We start from the raw sequence: 16,693 nt of genomic DNA, 5'->3' as shown, positions 1-16,693 counted from the left end.
CCTGCTCTATCGCTCAGTTGAACAGATGAGGTTGGGAAGAGACAGTCGGCTGGATGCCTTGATAAAGCAGAGCTGCGTGGCTCAGAAATGCCTTAGCAAAGAGGACACACGCCCCGCTGTATCTGCCAGTGACAAGGACCCCTAGTGAGCAGGGAAGAGCGTCCCCCACCCTGCGAGAGACATATTTCAACCCAAAGCCAGTCAAACCCAGTGGGTGACAGCCTTCCACTGTTGCCTCTGGGAAGAAAGTGCAATATTCCTGTCACAGTTGCTATTTGAAGCATCAAAGAAGCAGAACACATTCATGCAGGTGGAAGAAAAAAAAAAGATGGCACTTAAATTTATTCATTACAAATACATCTGGGGGGCCTACTTTGTGTCAGGCTCCTGTCACCATGACTTTTATAGCCCACCGGGGCAGAGAGATGCGAAAGAAGCAAATACACTTTGTGAGAAGAGTTACAGTAGGCACGGCAGTTCGACCTTGTCTGCCAGGGATCAAGGAAGGATTCCCAGGGGAAGTGCTGACTGATTAATGGAAAAAACAGTGAGTGTTAGGAAAGAGCGACCTGCACGGTGAAGGGTCCTAAGTCCAGAGAAAGGGAGGTCCATCTGTCAAACCAACCTAAGTTATTAAGGCTGGAGCTTAGAGAGCAAGGCAGAGAGAGTCTTCCATGGAAGGTCGGAGGGGTAGGTGGGGTCATATGGTGTGGGGCTTTTTAGGCCTGATTAAGGATTTGAGAATTTATCCCCAACGACAGTAGGCAGCCATGGTAGCATTCTCGGTGTGAAACGTCATTATTCAGAGGTTGATTTAAAAAGGTTAAAATTACGTTTAAATAAAAAAAAAGGGGGGGGGGGGCGCCTGGATGGCTCGGTTGGTTGAGCGTCTGACTTCGGCTCAGGTCATGATCTCACGGTCCGTGAGTTCGAGCCCCGCGTCGGGCTCTGCGCTGACCGCTCAGAGCCTGGAGCCTGTTTCAGATTCTGTGTCTCCCTCTCTCTCTGCCCCTCCCCCGTTCATGCTCTGTCTCTCTCTGTCTCAAAAATAAATAAACGTTTAAAAATAAAAATAAATAAAATAAAATAAAGTAAAATAAAATAAAATAAGATAGTTAAAATTGGTCTCCTGACTCCTAAAGCCAAGATACCAGGAGTAAAGGAATAACCGCTCTTGTCTGGATCTCCTGAACTTGTAAAGAAGCTGGTGTGGTGATGGTAGGTCTGTGACTTGGAAGGGTCACTGCAGGAGGCATGTCCTCTCCGACTTGCCATCACAGAGCAGTGAACCGGAAACACGCCGTCCTCATGCCACACCCAGCAGTCCTGGTGGCAATCTCCAATCTCCTGGGCCTGAGACAGCCTGCAAAGTACTGAGCTCCCTGCTGTCTTAGGGGTTGCTGCCTTAGGATGGAAAACTGGGTCTCAATACCCTTCTCCGGACTGTCATACATGTCCCACACAGGGGACCCACACGCGGATCTCATCACATTCTAAATGCTCTAAGGAAAAGAGAGTGTTCAAACTCCACCTCAGAAGAGTGTTCAGCCTCTGGCAAAGGTGGGGGTGGGGAATCGGCTTCCCTGGGCTGCTCCATCTGCCAAACTCAGAATAAAGAGTGTTTTCAGAGCCTGGAGTTTTCCAGCTGCCTGGAAACAGGAAGAGCCCAATCCCAGAGAACAGTAACCCTCACACACACCCTACATAAAGACATGTTGAGCCATTAGCCCTAATTGCCTGTGACTGACACAGGAGTGAAGCCGGCCTTCCAGGCATTTGCTCAGCGAAAAGAAAACAAACAGCTCACAGGGGACACGAGCAGCCATTTTCTCTCCTTTCTGCCAAAATGATTCTGCTCTGTTCCCCCCAAATTACAGCATACAGATTTGAAATTACAAACCAAACAAAGGCCTTTCTAGTATCCTTTACCACATATAAAAGAGAAAATAAATCTCTGTAGGGAAGAGCTGGACACAAGCAATTGGTTATTAATCTTCTCGCAAAATCAAAAACTTCACAAAAACTTTTCAGAGGCACCTCTCAATACCCCAATTCTCTCCAGGTTTGAGTTATTAGAAACTATTTGCAATACTCTTCATTTATTCATCATACTTTATTAAGAAATATGTTAGGTAGTATGCCAAATGCTAAGGATGTGATATGTATGTGGTAAAAATCACATCTGCCTTCAGATTTACGATTTTTGTTTCTAACAAGTGGGTTTTCTAAAGAGGCTTAAGAACACATGGCATATTATACATCAAGCTAGAGACAATGCGTCCTTCCCCTTTCCCTTATGAATTAATTACAAGGGTACAGAGGACCCACCTACATGCCACGACCACCACCACCACCACCACCACCACCAGCCAGACCACAGTGACTGTGGTGATACGGACACTGGTTTGTCAGTACCAAACTGATAAACTAGGATGGATCCTGGGACCACAATAGGACGGGCCCTGACTATGACTGGTAGTTGCTGAGATAAGACTTCATTTCTCAGTTCAGAACCATTCCCTTCCTTTATGGCTCCTTCACAGCCAATTCAAAAATATTCACCGATTGGAACATCCTCCATTGGGTGAGCACTTCACACATGCCCTTAACTTCCTGGAGAGCTATGCATGATTGTTAATCCCCCCTTACACAGACGGTAAGCCATTTGAGCAAGGTCACATAGGGTCCAGTGGGGATTTGAAGCCAGATTGATTTGATTCCCAGGTCCATGCTTTAATCTCTATTTGCTACCTAGTCAAACTGGAACTTCCCTTGGTCTTAGTGGGGCCATCTTCTTATCATCCAAGGTCTTTACTGTCTAAACCATAGGATGGCAAGAAAACTAGTAGTCCATGTTAATTACCATCAGCCCCGGCTACAGGAGTAATATACAGTAATATTCAGAGACTAAAGCCCTCTATAGACTGTTAAGATAAAGAGAGAAAAGCTGTTTTCTAAGCAGGATCTAGGCAAACACCCTCCAAAGACTAAGGAAGGCAAAATGAGCTCCTTGTTCCATAAAAGCCACACTCTTTTTTCCAAGTCGTGGTATAAGGTAGCATTGATTCTGCCCCTGATGATTTAGATTCTTTTTAAGATTTATGGAGAACGAGCAGGTCTTCTACACCTCCCTCGCTCCTATGCATGGCAGCGTCCCCAGAGACCACGAGCCACGAGGTAATAAATAACCACGTTGTTTCTGTCCTAGCGAAGGAGCCTCAGATTTGAGTGGGGGTAGCACTGCTGGAAGGCTACTCACCCAGCAGGCAGAGCATCAAGGGCCTGAGCAGACGCTGGGAGCTGCTGTGTGCCTGAAGTGCTGGGCTCCTCGCCTTCCGCCGGTGTGGCTGGAACAGGGAGAGACACTGCAGTGGGGTTCGGGGTCACACTCGACACCGCAGCAGGCGAGGGTGCCACACCAACAACAGAGGACTCTTCAGGATCAGTGGCTGCAGCGGGTTCATCATTCACTGGAAGTACAGAAATCCTATTCAAGAGATCGACTCAGACTTGTGTTCACGTTTACTAGATTTTTCACTTAAAGTGGTAACATAGTACCTTATAATTTTACCATGCATGTATCTGGTGACAGCAAAAAGTTCTACAAAACATAACTTTGGAAATGAGAGCAAGTCAGTAATGGCCTGTCCCCACTTCCTCCCCACCCCCACCAAAAAAAATCGGGAGAGGGATCTGAAATAAATATATTAAGTGTTACCTCTTTTTTATACTTTCATTGAATTTTTCTAACATATTATGATCACATATTGCAATAAAAGAGTAGCAGGAAGGAGGGTAACAGGGAGGTGTGTTGGTGCTAAATGAAGCAAGCCAATGCCACGTTTATAGGGTCATATTCCTCTCTTTAAACTTGTCATTTGTCTGCTGGGTACAAATGGTAACTTCCTTCAAAAAGCTCTCTCTACTCGCAGAGGCCAAAATTTCCAACAATGTGTTTGTTCTTTCAAAGACTCATGCTCAAAGTACGGAACAAAGATGAATACTGCAGATGAAAAAGATGGGCTCTAAAGATAAAGGACTTGTCTTCAAGGTAACAATAGACAAAGAGACAGAAGTCAAATAAGCCTGTTCCGAGTCTCCTTATTTCTCCATTTCTTTATTTCTTTGATGACCACTCATGTTCACAAGGACTCTAAGACACTGCAATGTCCTCCCACTCCAAAAGGGATCAAAGTTTCCGAAGAATTCTGCGAAAGTAGATAAGCCATAGGCAGAGAATTTTCTATATATGATTGCACATATGCACATTTATACTAGAATTTTGTAGGAAAACCTCTTAGGTGTGATTTCAGCTCATCTGCCTAATTCAGAAATTCTTTTTGCGGTTTCAAATGCAACAAACATACTATCTAGATTCTTCTTACACACTTCGTCTGACAGGAGCTTGCTACAGACCCATTCCATTGTTGAACAGATGTACCCGCCGGCAGGTTTTCCTCATGTTAAGTAAGTGGATTCCATTAACTGATCTTAGCCCCAGCCCCACGCAATGCAGACTAAGTACCCGGCCACCCCCTTTCTCATCCACCTTCTCCAGTTAGAAGGCCTGCTCTTGCTTTAATGCTTCTAGGCCCTTCCCTTCTTATCACCAGGCTGCTTTCTTCTAGGTATCTTCTTCTACTGCCTCTCCTCAATAATGACAGCAGGAACGGAACAAAATAAATCAGATCCCATCAGACCAGCGCACTCAGCTTTCCAATAGAAGTGGTATTAGTTAACTTGTACAGAACCCCTGTGTATGCCAGGCAAAGTGCAAAGCATTTTGGATTCTCTCATGTCAGCCTCACATACAACCGTACACATTCGGTACAATTAATATCCCCAGTTTACAGTTGTGGCAACTGAGGCTCAAAGAGGTTAAATAACCTGCTGAGGTTGACGGGCACCTAATTCACACCCTGACTGCCTGCTTCCAGAGCCTGAACTACTCATTTACCATGCTCTGCTTCTCCCTCTTGGCACATCCTCTAAAGCAAGCCAAGATTGTAACAACTCTGAAGCAACCATATAATCCTCTTGGCTAACCTGAGACTGGTAACCAGCTGAAACCAAATTTCTTCACAGGCTGTGATGCCGCTTGATCTTAAGAAATGGAAAAGAGGGGCACCTGGGTGGCGCAGTCGGTTAAGCGGCCGACTTAAGCTCAGGTCACGATCTCGCGGTCCGTGAGTTCGAGCCCCGCGTCGGGCTCTGGGCTGATGGCTCGGAGCCTGGAGCCTGTTTCCGATTCTGTGTCTCCCTCTCTCTCTGCCCCTCCCCCGTTCATGCTCTGTCTCTCTCTGTCCCAAAAACAAATAAAAAACGTTGAAGAAAAAAAAAAAAAAGAAATGGAAAAGAGCCTAGGGACTACCTGTGATCAATCCATTTGCTTTCTCCCCAGTGTATGAAATACTGTCTGGCAACATCAGCTAAATTAGTTGTTTAATAAATGGCTCCATCTCATGCAACTGGTGTTTCCCCAACACAAATGCGAGACTTCATACTTCTATTTCCTATTCTATCTCAGCCAAATTAGTAAAACACAGCAGATGACAATTCTCTTCATGCAAATCTATAAATTTTACTCAATTCCAATACAAAAAAAAAAAAATCACATTTTTGAGAACTAAATAAATTCACTCTAAAAGTTATAAGAAAAACTAGGGGCTCCTGAGTGGCTCAGCTGGTTAAGCTTCGGCTCAGGTCATGATCTCGCAGTTTGCGGGTTTGAGCCCCACATCAGGCTCTGTGCTGACAGCTCAGAGCCTGGAGCCTGCTTCGGATTCTGTGTCTCCCCCTCTCTGTGTCCCTCCCAGCTCACACTCGGTTTCTCTCTCTCTCTCAAAATTAACATTAAAAATTTTTTTTTTTTAATTTTAAAAGTTTTAAGAAAAACTAAATGCAGAAGAACAGCCACCAAAATTCTAAAGAAGAGTGTTGTGGAGGGACGGGTAATTCTCTAGAGTATTAACACACCATCAGGCCACAACAATTAAAACAATGTGGTACTGACACACAAATAAGCAGATGGTGATGAAATTAATAAGGAACTCCAGAAACAGAATTAAATACACGTAAGAATTTAGTACATGACAAAGGTGGCATTTTAAATGACTGCAGTAAAGAGATTATTCAATAAATATTGCTGTGATGACTGGGTAATATACTGGGGGAAAAAATGAGTTTTATCCCTACCTTACTCGTTACATGAAAATGAATTCCACATGAATCCAAAATTTTGACATAAGAAATGAAACTTAAGAGGAAGTAAACAGAGGAGGTTACTTTTATCTCAAAGTGTAAAAGACTTTTTGAAGTATCACACAAAATCGAGAAGACATAAAAGATGGATGAATTCAACTACATTAAAGTTTTTTTTAATTTAAGTGGCAAAAAAAAAAAAATCACAAGCAAAATCAAAATCAAAGAAAAACCAGTTGGGGAAAATTATTACCAACCCATATTACAGACTAATGGCTAATTTCTTTGATATGAAAAGAACCCCTACAAATCAATTAGAAAAAGACCAAAAACATGCACAGACACTTCAGAGTAGAGGAAATACAAATTACCTCTAAATGTATTAAAAGATGCTCAATTTCAATTATGAGATGAGAAATGTAATTGAAGACTATGATGAAATACCATTGTTTAACCTATCAGATTGGTAAGAACAAAAATAGTTAATCGCACGCTCATAAGGGTGTAGAAAGAACTGGCATTTTCACCTATCACTGGTAGGAGTAGAAATTATTAGAACATCTCTGGAGAACAGTTGGCAATATTAAAAAATTTAATTTTTTTATTATTTAATTTTGAGAGAGAGAAAGATGCGGGGCGGGGGGCGGGGGGGGGTGGGGGTGGGCAGGCAGAGAGAAAGAGAGACACAGAATCGGAAGCAGGCTCCAGGCCCTGAGTTGCCAGCACAGAGCCCAACGCGGGGCTCAAACTCAGGAATGGTGAGATCATGAGCTGAGCCAAAGTCAGGTGCTTAACCAACTGAGCCACTCAGGCACTCCATCGATAATGAGAAATTTAAATGCATTCATAGGGAGGTGGGGGGGGGGGGGAGTGGGGATGGGTGTGGAGAACAGAGGTGGGGGAGGCCTGTAGATGAAATTAAAACAGCCATGAGCCAATAATATTTAAAGACCGGGGTTAGATTCATTATAATATTATTTTTACTTTTATGAACTCAATGTTTGTGACACAGATGGACTTTGCATACCTCCATCAGGAGGCACAGAACATCTGGTCATCACCCTTTGGCAATGCCAGCAGCCGCTGGGGATTATTACCTAAACGTAAATTGGCTGTGGACTGCAAAACAGTTATATTCTAATTCTATCATTGCCTGTAAGAGAAACTGTCCCTCATCAACTCTTTGGCTACCTTGAGGTTCAGTTTGTAAAGAAAAGGCAGGAGAAATGCTTGAGTCTTTCCTTTTACTCACTGGTCTCCAAAAATGAACAGTGAAATTCTGTTCTGTGTAAAGATCATTCATGATGAGCTCTTGGATTTAAACATATTTAAAATAGTCAAATCCACGGTGATTACTGTTTTTTTATGAGACTAAAATTGTCCCCATCTCTGGCTGGGTTTAGCAGAGAAGGAAAGAGGCAAAGCTCTTCAAGTTTGCTTCAGATTCTATGCAAACATTTCTAAGATAATTATTAAATGCGAAGGTGCAGAACAGCATATATATTGTGCTACCGTGTATGTGTGTGTGTGTGTGTGTTTTCAAAGAATATGTGTGCATATGCTTATACAGTCAAAGAATAGCTTTGAAAGAATCATAAGGAACACAACAGTGACTGCCTCCGGGGAGGAAACTGGAGGCTACAGGACTGGAACAGGAAGGACCCTTTACACTGTTTGAGCTACTTATACTTTTAAAATTTTCAGAATGTACATGTACTACCTGTTAAAAATAATTATTATGAAACTGTTGACCAGGAAAAGAACAAAAGCAGAGGCCCATTTTCCATGCCAATGGAAAAGACCCTCCAATCTAGTTAGAAGGGTTCCCACCAGGGTGCCTGGGTGGCTCAATGAGTTAAGCAGTTAAGCGCTGACTCTTGATTTCCACTCGGGGCATGATCTCACGGCTCATGGGATCACCATCCGACTCTGAGCTAAAGCCTGCTTGGGATTCTCTCTTTCCTTTTTTCTTGGGTTCTCTCTCTCTCTCTCAAAATAAATAAATAAATTAAAAAAAAAAAAAAAGAAATCCATTTCAAAAAAAAAGGGGGATTCCCACCAGGATTGTATCTGTCCACAGACCCACCCGAGAGCCTGGGATCCACCACAGTAGCTCATCTGTTTTGAAGCTTTGTGCTATGCTTTGATTTGGAAATAGAGTATGACAGCCAGGTATCCTCGAGCTGACAACTTTGTGTCCATGCTTATACTCTTCTGTTCTCAAAAAGTGTATGTGTGTGTACACATATACACACATTCTTAGAACGTGAGAGCTTGAAAGAACCTCAGAAATAAATCCACCCATCACAGCTTATATCCGGAAGACACTGAAGTTCAGACAATTAACAATGAAGTCACTGGCCTACAGTCACAATGATAAACCAGTGAGAGTCCCCTAATGAAGCCATGAAGTGGCTTCAATTAGAGGAAAAAAACTGGACTGAGAAAGACAAGAAGTTAAAATTTAGTCATGCCTTACAGAATTGCTGTATTTTATAGTTTAGCTCTATTCAAACTATATTGTCAATGTTCTCTATTAATCCTAATGATGTGATATACACAACTTACCTCCCCTCAAAGACTACATCCTTCTTGAGAACAAGGGAAAATTTGTTTCCTTCATTTTTCACTACTTCCACTCTCTGTCTCCTATGACCTTGCCTACACCCCCTTGCTCATTTCAGCCCCTCTCTCCACTACTTAGACGAGACTGATCCCCTTTGTGGATCCCACAACACCTGTGGTCCCAGCTACTCAAACACACAGCCCCTGTGACATCTGCTGTGCTGGTACTTAGGAAACAGTGTCTTGAGCTTCTTTTTTTAAAAGAGATTATAAGGCAGAAACCTTATTTTATAATTCTTTACACCATCCATGGTGCTTACCAAAATGGCATTTGACAAATATTTGTTCACTAAATACTTGCTGGACTAAATCTAATAATCTAGGGAAAGAAATCTGAAATAAAACCACCTGATATTTATGTAACACTATCAATTGCAAAGCAGTTTCTTTCCTTTTCATTTTTATTTTGGAATAATTTTAGACTTCTAGAAAAGTTGCAAAGAGAAGGGAAGCAAAAATAATATAAAAACAGGGAGACTCTTAAATACGGAGAACAAACTGAGGGTTGCTGGAGGGGTTGTGGGAGGGGGAGGGGCTAAATGGGTAAGGGGCATTAAGGAAGACACTTGTTGGGATAAGCACTGGGTGTTATACACAAAGGATCAATCACTGGACTCTACTCCTGAAATTATTGTTGCACTATGTGCTAACCAACTTGGATGTAAATTAAAAAATAAATTAAAAAAAAATAGAATATCTAAGTTTTCAAAAAACAAAAGTTGGAAAGATAGTACAAAGATAGCAATATTAGGGGAAACTGAGTCAAGGGCATATTATCTTATATAAGCATAGCACATTTGTGAAAGCTAAAAAATGAACACCAATGTATTACTATTAAACTTAAGACTTTATTTGGATTCGCCAGCTTCTCCACTAAGGTCCTTTTTATGTTACAAGAACCAATCCAGGATCCTGCAGTGTCTTTAGCAAATTTTTTTTCATTAGCCCATTTATCTGCCCAATAGCTCTGTGAGGAAGATGCTATTCCCATCGTATTTAAGACAAAACCGAAGCTCACAGAGGTTCCACCCAGACAGCGCCACGCAGGTAGCAAACAGCAAAACCAGTATTCAAATCCAGAATACCATTAAGTAAAAACAACGGAGGGACAGGAGGAGAAGTGAAGATTGCTTTGACGGCTTTCCTGTACCAAGACGACAGGGTAAATGGGGCAAGTAGGTAAAATGGCAGTTGAATGGCCTCTGGTTTCCACAACAAGGAGTATTTCACAAGGTTCCCTCTGTGATGTTGGTTAAACACTCTAACTTTATGAATCAGATATTCATTCAGGGCTGAGACATACTTGTCACAGTTAGCCAAAAAAAGATCAGGATTTGTAAATTCTTGTTCTTAATCCCGGACATGCTGCCAGCTCACTGTGTGTTCCAAGATCTTCAGGTGTGTGCAGAGTAGTGTGGGGTTCTTGGTATACAAAGCCCCCACATCCGGGCATGGCGAAGGCAACTGCCAACAATGGAAACTTTTTAAACTGAAGATCAGCTCGTAATATACAATGCACAGTAAAGCAGTCACTATCTCTTGTCCATGAAACACAAGCAATGTATTTCCAAGGCAATGGACTACTCAGTTCTTCCTAAGAGCAACCAAGGGGCGCCTGGGTGGTGCAGTCAGTTGAGTGTCTGACTTTGGTTCAAGTCATGATCTCATGGTTAGTGAGTTCAAGCCTCGCACTGGGCTCTGTGCTGACAGCTCAGAGCCTGGAGCCTGCTTCAGACTCTGTGTCTCCTTCTCTCTTTGCCTCTCCCCTACTTGCACTCTGTGTCTTTCTCTCAAACATTAAATAAACATTAAAAAAATAAAATAAAAAAAGAGCACCCAAACTAGAAAAACCTTTCATAATTAGCATGACACAGGGTGGGTGAGGCTTATAGAAAGAAAAACTAAATTAGATAGAAAAAAAGAAGAAAAATTAGGTGAAAAACAAGAAGAGAAACTTGTAAATGGACAAAGCCATACCATGTTACCTGATGGGAAAATTTAGTCCTTTCCTGGCTAATTCACCCAATTTCCATTTACATCCCACCACGCTTCTAAAAACTCAAAGTCTGAAATTTGTTTTGAAAATGTATAAACTACCAAAGAATATCATGGAGAAACAGTTATAAGGCAGGACTAGCCCTTTGAGACATTAGAAAAACATGGCGCACCTGGGTGGCTGGGTCGGTTAAGCTCTGACTTCGGCTCAGGTCATGATCTCACCGTGATCTCACGGTTCATGAGCTGGAGTCCCACTTCAGGTGAACATAAGCCCTGCTTCAGGTAGAACATGAGCCCCACTTTGGGTGAGCCCCGCTGTGCGTTCTCTCTTTCTCTGCCCCTTGTTCACTTGTGTGCTCGCGCGCACGCTCGTGCTCTCTCTCTCTCTCAAAAAAAAAAAAATGTTCAGGCATAATTATTTTTAAATTTTCTATCTCCTTTTCTATAAAAGCCACAGAAAATGAGAGAAAAATGTAAAACCACACATGGGGGTAAACGTACAATCATAAATGTAACAGATAAAACGTATACCTAAGTACTTCATATATATTGAGATGGCTATTAAAAAAAAAATCAGGAAACAAGTGTTGGCAAGGATATGGAAAAACTGGAACACTCATTCATTGCTAGAGGAAATGTAAAATGGTGCATCTGCCATGAAAATAGTTTGAGGAATGCTCAAAAAGATACACAGAATTATCATACATAAAACCCATCAACTCTACTCCTAGGTTTATGGCCAAAAGAATTGAAAGCTGGGATTCAAACAGATACATGTACACCCCTATTCACAACAGCATTATTCAATATTATTCAAACTAGCCAAAGGGTAGGCACAATTGTATGTCCATCAACAGCTGAATGGATACATAAAATGTAACATTCACATACAGTGGAATGTTATTCAGCCTTAAAAAGGAATGAGATTCTGATACATGGCTACAACATGGATGAATCTGGAAAACATGACAAGTGAAATAAGCCAGAGACAAAAGGAAAAATTGTTCCACTTCTATGAGGTACCTAGAACAAATAAACTGTTAAAGAGAGTAGAAGAGAGGTTACCAAGGACTGGTGTTGGAGGGCAGATGGAAAGGAAAAAAATACTGTTTAAAGGGTACAAAGTTTCAGGGGCTCTTGGGTGGTTTGGCCTAGTAAGGAGCCAATCCTTGATTTCGTCTCAGGTCATGATCACATGGTTCATGAGGATCAAGCCCACACAGCTTGGGATTCTCTCTCTCCTTTTCTCTCTGCCCCTCCCCCACACTCTCGTGTTTTCTCTCTCTCTCTCTCTCTCTCTCTCTCTCTCAAAATAAATAAATAAATAAGCTACAGATGGATGGATGGATGGATGGATGGATGGATGGATAGATAGATAGATAGATGGTACAGAGTTTCAGTTTGGGAAGATGAAAAAGTTCTAGAAGTGCAGAGAGGTGGTGACAGTTGCACAACAGTGAGAATGTAATTAATGCCACTAAATTACATACTTCAAATGTTTAATGCCTATGTATATTCTGCCACAATTTAAAAAAAAAAAGCAATCTCTAACATATAAATCTCTAAAATAAACTTCCAAATATCAAGAAAAAAAATCAAATTCTATGAAAAAAATCACACAAGAGGAAAGAAACGGTGGAGCAACGAAGAACTGAAAACATGCAATTAGGTTCCACAATGAAGCGACACTTAAGAGCTACTGGCAAAATGATAAACCAGTATTTATAAGGTTTCAGGAAAAAAATAAACCTCATATACCATCTAATGGAAAATTCATACTGCTTTGGAATATATGATTGCTTCAATCCCTTTGGAAGGCAATCTGGTAACATACATCTGATCTCATTTCTAAACATTGGTATCCTCTGACTCAAGAACCTTATTCAGGAAGAAACAAAGCTGTGTGCAAAGACATTTGCATTAGGATTTTGTTTTACAACAGAGAAATACATAAGAATTGAAGAATGGGTAAATGAATATTAACTATGAAGTAGTATGAGGCCACTAAAAAAAAAATAAACAAGACAACAGATACATAGAAGCGTGTATAAAAAATAAGAGACTAAAAAAATCCCACATACCCATGCTACATAACTACAATTGTATGAAATTATTCATCAAGACAAAAGCTAACTTTGAGGTCTTAGGCACTCTATATGCTTTATATAATTTATTCCTTATAACAACTTTCTGAGATATAGACTCTTGTCCTAATTTTATTGATGAGAAAACTAAGGCCCACCACTGAGCGCGGCCAGCGTGACTCCAGACTTCATGTGCATGGAAATCACATTTAAGAGACGAGTAAGAGATGTAATTTTCTTGGTAAAGTTTTCAATAAAAGTCACAAAGTCACTCATGGCACACAAGCCTCAATGAAGTGCTATATACCACTCGTCTACTTCTCAAATGCACCACTTCCAAACCTTGGTAATATTAGGTTTATACAGACGGGCTGCCATTCACTTTCATTTTATAAAAATGGATACTTTACAGTTGTGACAACATGAAAAAAAACACCTGGAACTCGGTTCTGTTTTTGCCCCAAATGTCTTTTTCATGCATAACTGCAGAGCACAGCCAGAAAGGCTTGCTAAATCAATCTTGTGTGTCTGTGGAAATATTTCCTGGAGGCACAGCTTGCTGCCACCACCATTTTGGAACTGGTCCTCACAGCTCTAAGAGCAGAGTATTGAAGGATGAAGATGTCCTCATTCACGGCCGCAAACTCCCTTCTTGTCTTGTGCTGCCAAAGAGTGGGCTTCCGTCTGCTCCCCGAAGGGAAGGTAAGATCTTTCTGTACCCCTTGGGTAGACGTGAAAGAGCCTACAAAGTCCAGACTGGCTGTGAGGCAAAGGTGAAGCGTCATCACAGCAGAAAGGAGAGAGACGAGACGGAGGCCAAGGCCTTAGTATTTTAACAGGCAGAAATCCCCAAAACGCAACAACCGTCCCTCACAGACGGGTTCTGGGAACAGTCTAGGCATTCAGATACACCACCATAAAACATGCCCAAGGCAGCTTTGGCTTTCTGAGGACACGGCTGGCACCTGCCTCGTCTGCTGAAACATAATGTTCCTGGAGATAAGGATAACACACAAAGGTACCTAAAAATAAACATAGGGGAAACACAGATCTCTTCTGGTATCCAAGGAAAGTGACTCAAAGACCATCACCATATAAAGTCAATTTACCAATAGTTTTTTGTAAGAAAAGCAGAGATGACTGAAGGAAACCAGTGTCAAGGAATATAGACCCCTGAGAAACGAAGGGGTTGGTAGCCTGGCCACAGCCTCCAGGAAACAAGTGGTTCTGAAAAAACCAGTTCCCCTTCCCCATTTGTAAGGGCTGGCCCTCCTCCACAAGCGACTTCTTTCTCTAAGGGAAGCATGTTTACTGGTGTTCACAGAGCCGCATCAGGTGTTCTCTAACACAGTCCACAGCCACCACCTGGCCACCCTCTTCACACAGACTGGAGGCCAGGCCCCCGCCCCACCGCCCGCCGTGGCTGCGATGACTGGATGTTCCAGCGCTTGGATATGGTGGCTGGCACAGGGACACCGGGAGGATGAGATGGTCGTCGCCTGTACTCCCCACCTCCAGCTCATCCTTATCCTTAAGGCTCAGGGTGAGCCAGCTAACTCGATTTCTTCAAGCAGGTCCCAAACTCCAAGGAGTAAGCCAGGCCACCACAGATACACTGAAACAAGCACAGGCCACTGCATCCTGCAGCCTGGTGCACATAATGGTATAACTAAACACCATAAACTATCAGACGGGCTCTGCAGCTCGCATCTATAGGAAAGTCACTAGAAAGTAACGCTAACCGATTTGTGCTACTCAGTATGCTGGTCTCGCAAAGAGGAGTAACAATACCACGGGAATGCTACGTGAACAGGCTTGCTGCTCCAGATCTCTGCTCTCTGGGCCACACCTCTGCTATCACAAGCATCTACAAAATTCGATGTCACATGCTGATTTAAACACCGACATTTCTACAGTTTATTGAAGCAAACACCCAAGTCCATTCCCAACTGCTTCAAATTAAAACAAATGAGCAAACGATCGGCCATACTAAAGCTTTGACGATTTTCAAGACATTTAGAAAAATGGACTTCTTTTTCCTTTCTAATTCGACACCGTCCTGATGAGACAGAAGGAAAGCATGACAAAAAATGATTTGTTTTGAAATAGGTCCTTCCCTTCCCACTTACAGAGAAGCAGAATCAAGGGCAGGAAAGTTTTCTGTGGACACAGAAGGGGCACCTATTCTCAAATGGGACAAATACTCTCACAGCCACAGAATGTGCCCTCCCCACCCCAATCCCATGGCACCTGGCTCTGCCCCTAGTCAGCATCCCAACCGATCCAACGGTGCCGCCATCTTCTCAAACCCAGCTCGGAGCAACAATACTTAGTCTTCTTTCTCCCTAGTCTGAGCATTTCCTTAAATTAAGGAAATAAAAAATGTATCATCTAGAAATAAGATACCCCTTGCCCCCAATACTGATAAGAAATGAATTTTAAAAATCAATACTCTTTATTTTTGTGCAAAGTAATATTTTAGAATTTTAGTAATATTTTAGAATATTTTAGAAGAGTGTATGGAGTCATATGGAGAATAACCTTTGTCTTGGAGACAAAAGAAGATGGGCCAATGGAAAAGGTGATGGGTTCAAGTTCATTTCAGTATTGGAGTCTTCTCTCGCCCACCCTACATCCTGACACAGCAGAGTCCTGGCTCCATGTGAGCACAAGTTAGAAGCCGCTGCTTTCATTCAGGCTGGTATTTTGTGTTGTCACTCACCTGTGCCATTGGCCAAGCCATTGTGGGTTGGGTTCTTGACGGGCTGGCGGTGCCGGTTGCTAGTACCGGGGCTTTGCTCGCCGGTTGCTGTGGTTGTTCTGGCTGAACCACCTGAATGTCTGTGCGTCCTGGAAATTCAAAGTATAAAGCAGACAGACATAAGTCACTGTGAAAAAGACAGCAGTATGTCCCATCTAAGTCACCGCATTCCCTCTCTCACTATTTATTGGAAATAAGACCTTTAATAGCCCCTCTGGTCTTTGACTCAACAGAAGCTGGCTCCAAACAGAGAGACCCAGGTAAGGTTCCTTCTTGGTAATAACCCAGAAGGCAACTTTGGGTAAACTTTTCCACTTGAAGTAAACAAATCCAGAGTGAATTGCCCCCACATCTGAAATAACTGGCAAAATATCCTGTGACCATCACATTATTTTTATTGGGCTCAAATGTAAGAAATAAACAAGAATCACTGGACAGGCTACAGATGACATATTTCTCCCATTAGGCAAAAAGAGCCCAAAACTTATCCAAATCCATTTTCTCTATAGCTAGAAACATCCTGCCCTTGGGAAAGGAAGTCAAGAGGCACCAGCCAGCCTCAGCCAATGCACAGGTTGACATGTTTTATGTAGAAAAGATGACTCCGTGGTCCATCCCAACAAATGAGGAACAATGCATAAAGGGATCTGTATCACAAGGAAAACGGTGGGATCCAGGAGCAGAGAATCTATCTGACACCTTCAGAACAACAGATAGTAGGCAGTATGTATTCTCACGATCCTGCTGTAGCCTGACTTTGTTCACTAGTGAAAATATCTAAGCCTCCCTGCCCTTCAGTCCAGCTGTTTTGTCAAAGGAGACTATTCTACTACTTAGTCATTATCTACTAGTTTTCAGCAGTGAGAGCATTTAAATATTATCCATTGAAGAAAGACCAATCTACCCCATGTGACATGGGGCAGTGAGGTTACTATCAACAATGAAAGGAATAATTACTCTACAAGTATATAATACGTGCTGAGCCTGAACATCATGTAACAGATATCCATGATGCACTGTGCAC

At 42.3% G+C, this 16,693-nt stretch overlaps 1 protein-coding gene across 2 annotated transcripts in view; it reads right to left on the bottom strand.

Moving 5' to 3' along the window:
- The window catches only part of WWP2 (WW domain containing E3 ubiquitin protein ligase 2), a 151,288-nt gene that overhangs the window by 43,878 nt on the left and 90,717 nt on the right, over nt 1–16,693 (bottom strand). For both annotated transcript variants that reach the window (XM_078438935.1, XM_078438936.1), the window contains 2 exons: nt 15,631–15,758; nt 3,260–3,470 (listed from right to left, as the gene is read on the bottom strand). In XM_078438935.1, coding sequence (XP_078295061.1) covers nt 3,260–3,470; nt 15,631–15,758 — 339 coding nt within the window. The remainder of the gene's footprint in view (nt 1–3,259; nt 3,471–15,630; nt 15,759–16,693) is intronic.

Source organism: Panthera onca, chromosome E2 (genome assembly GCF_046562875.1).
Source record: "Panthera onca isolate mPanOnc1 chromosome E2, mPanOnc1 haplotype 2, whole genome shotgun sequence".
Taxonomy (NCBI): domain Eukaryota; kingdom Metazoa; phylum Chordata; class Mammalia; order Carnivora; family Felidae; genus Panthera; species Panthera onca.
The sequence above is the reverse complement of the archived record's forward strand: the minus strand, read 5'-3'. Positions and strand labels throughout refer to the sequence as shown.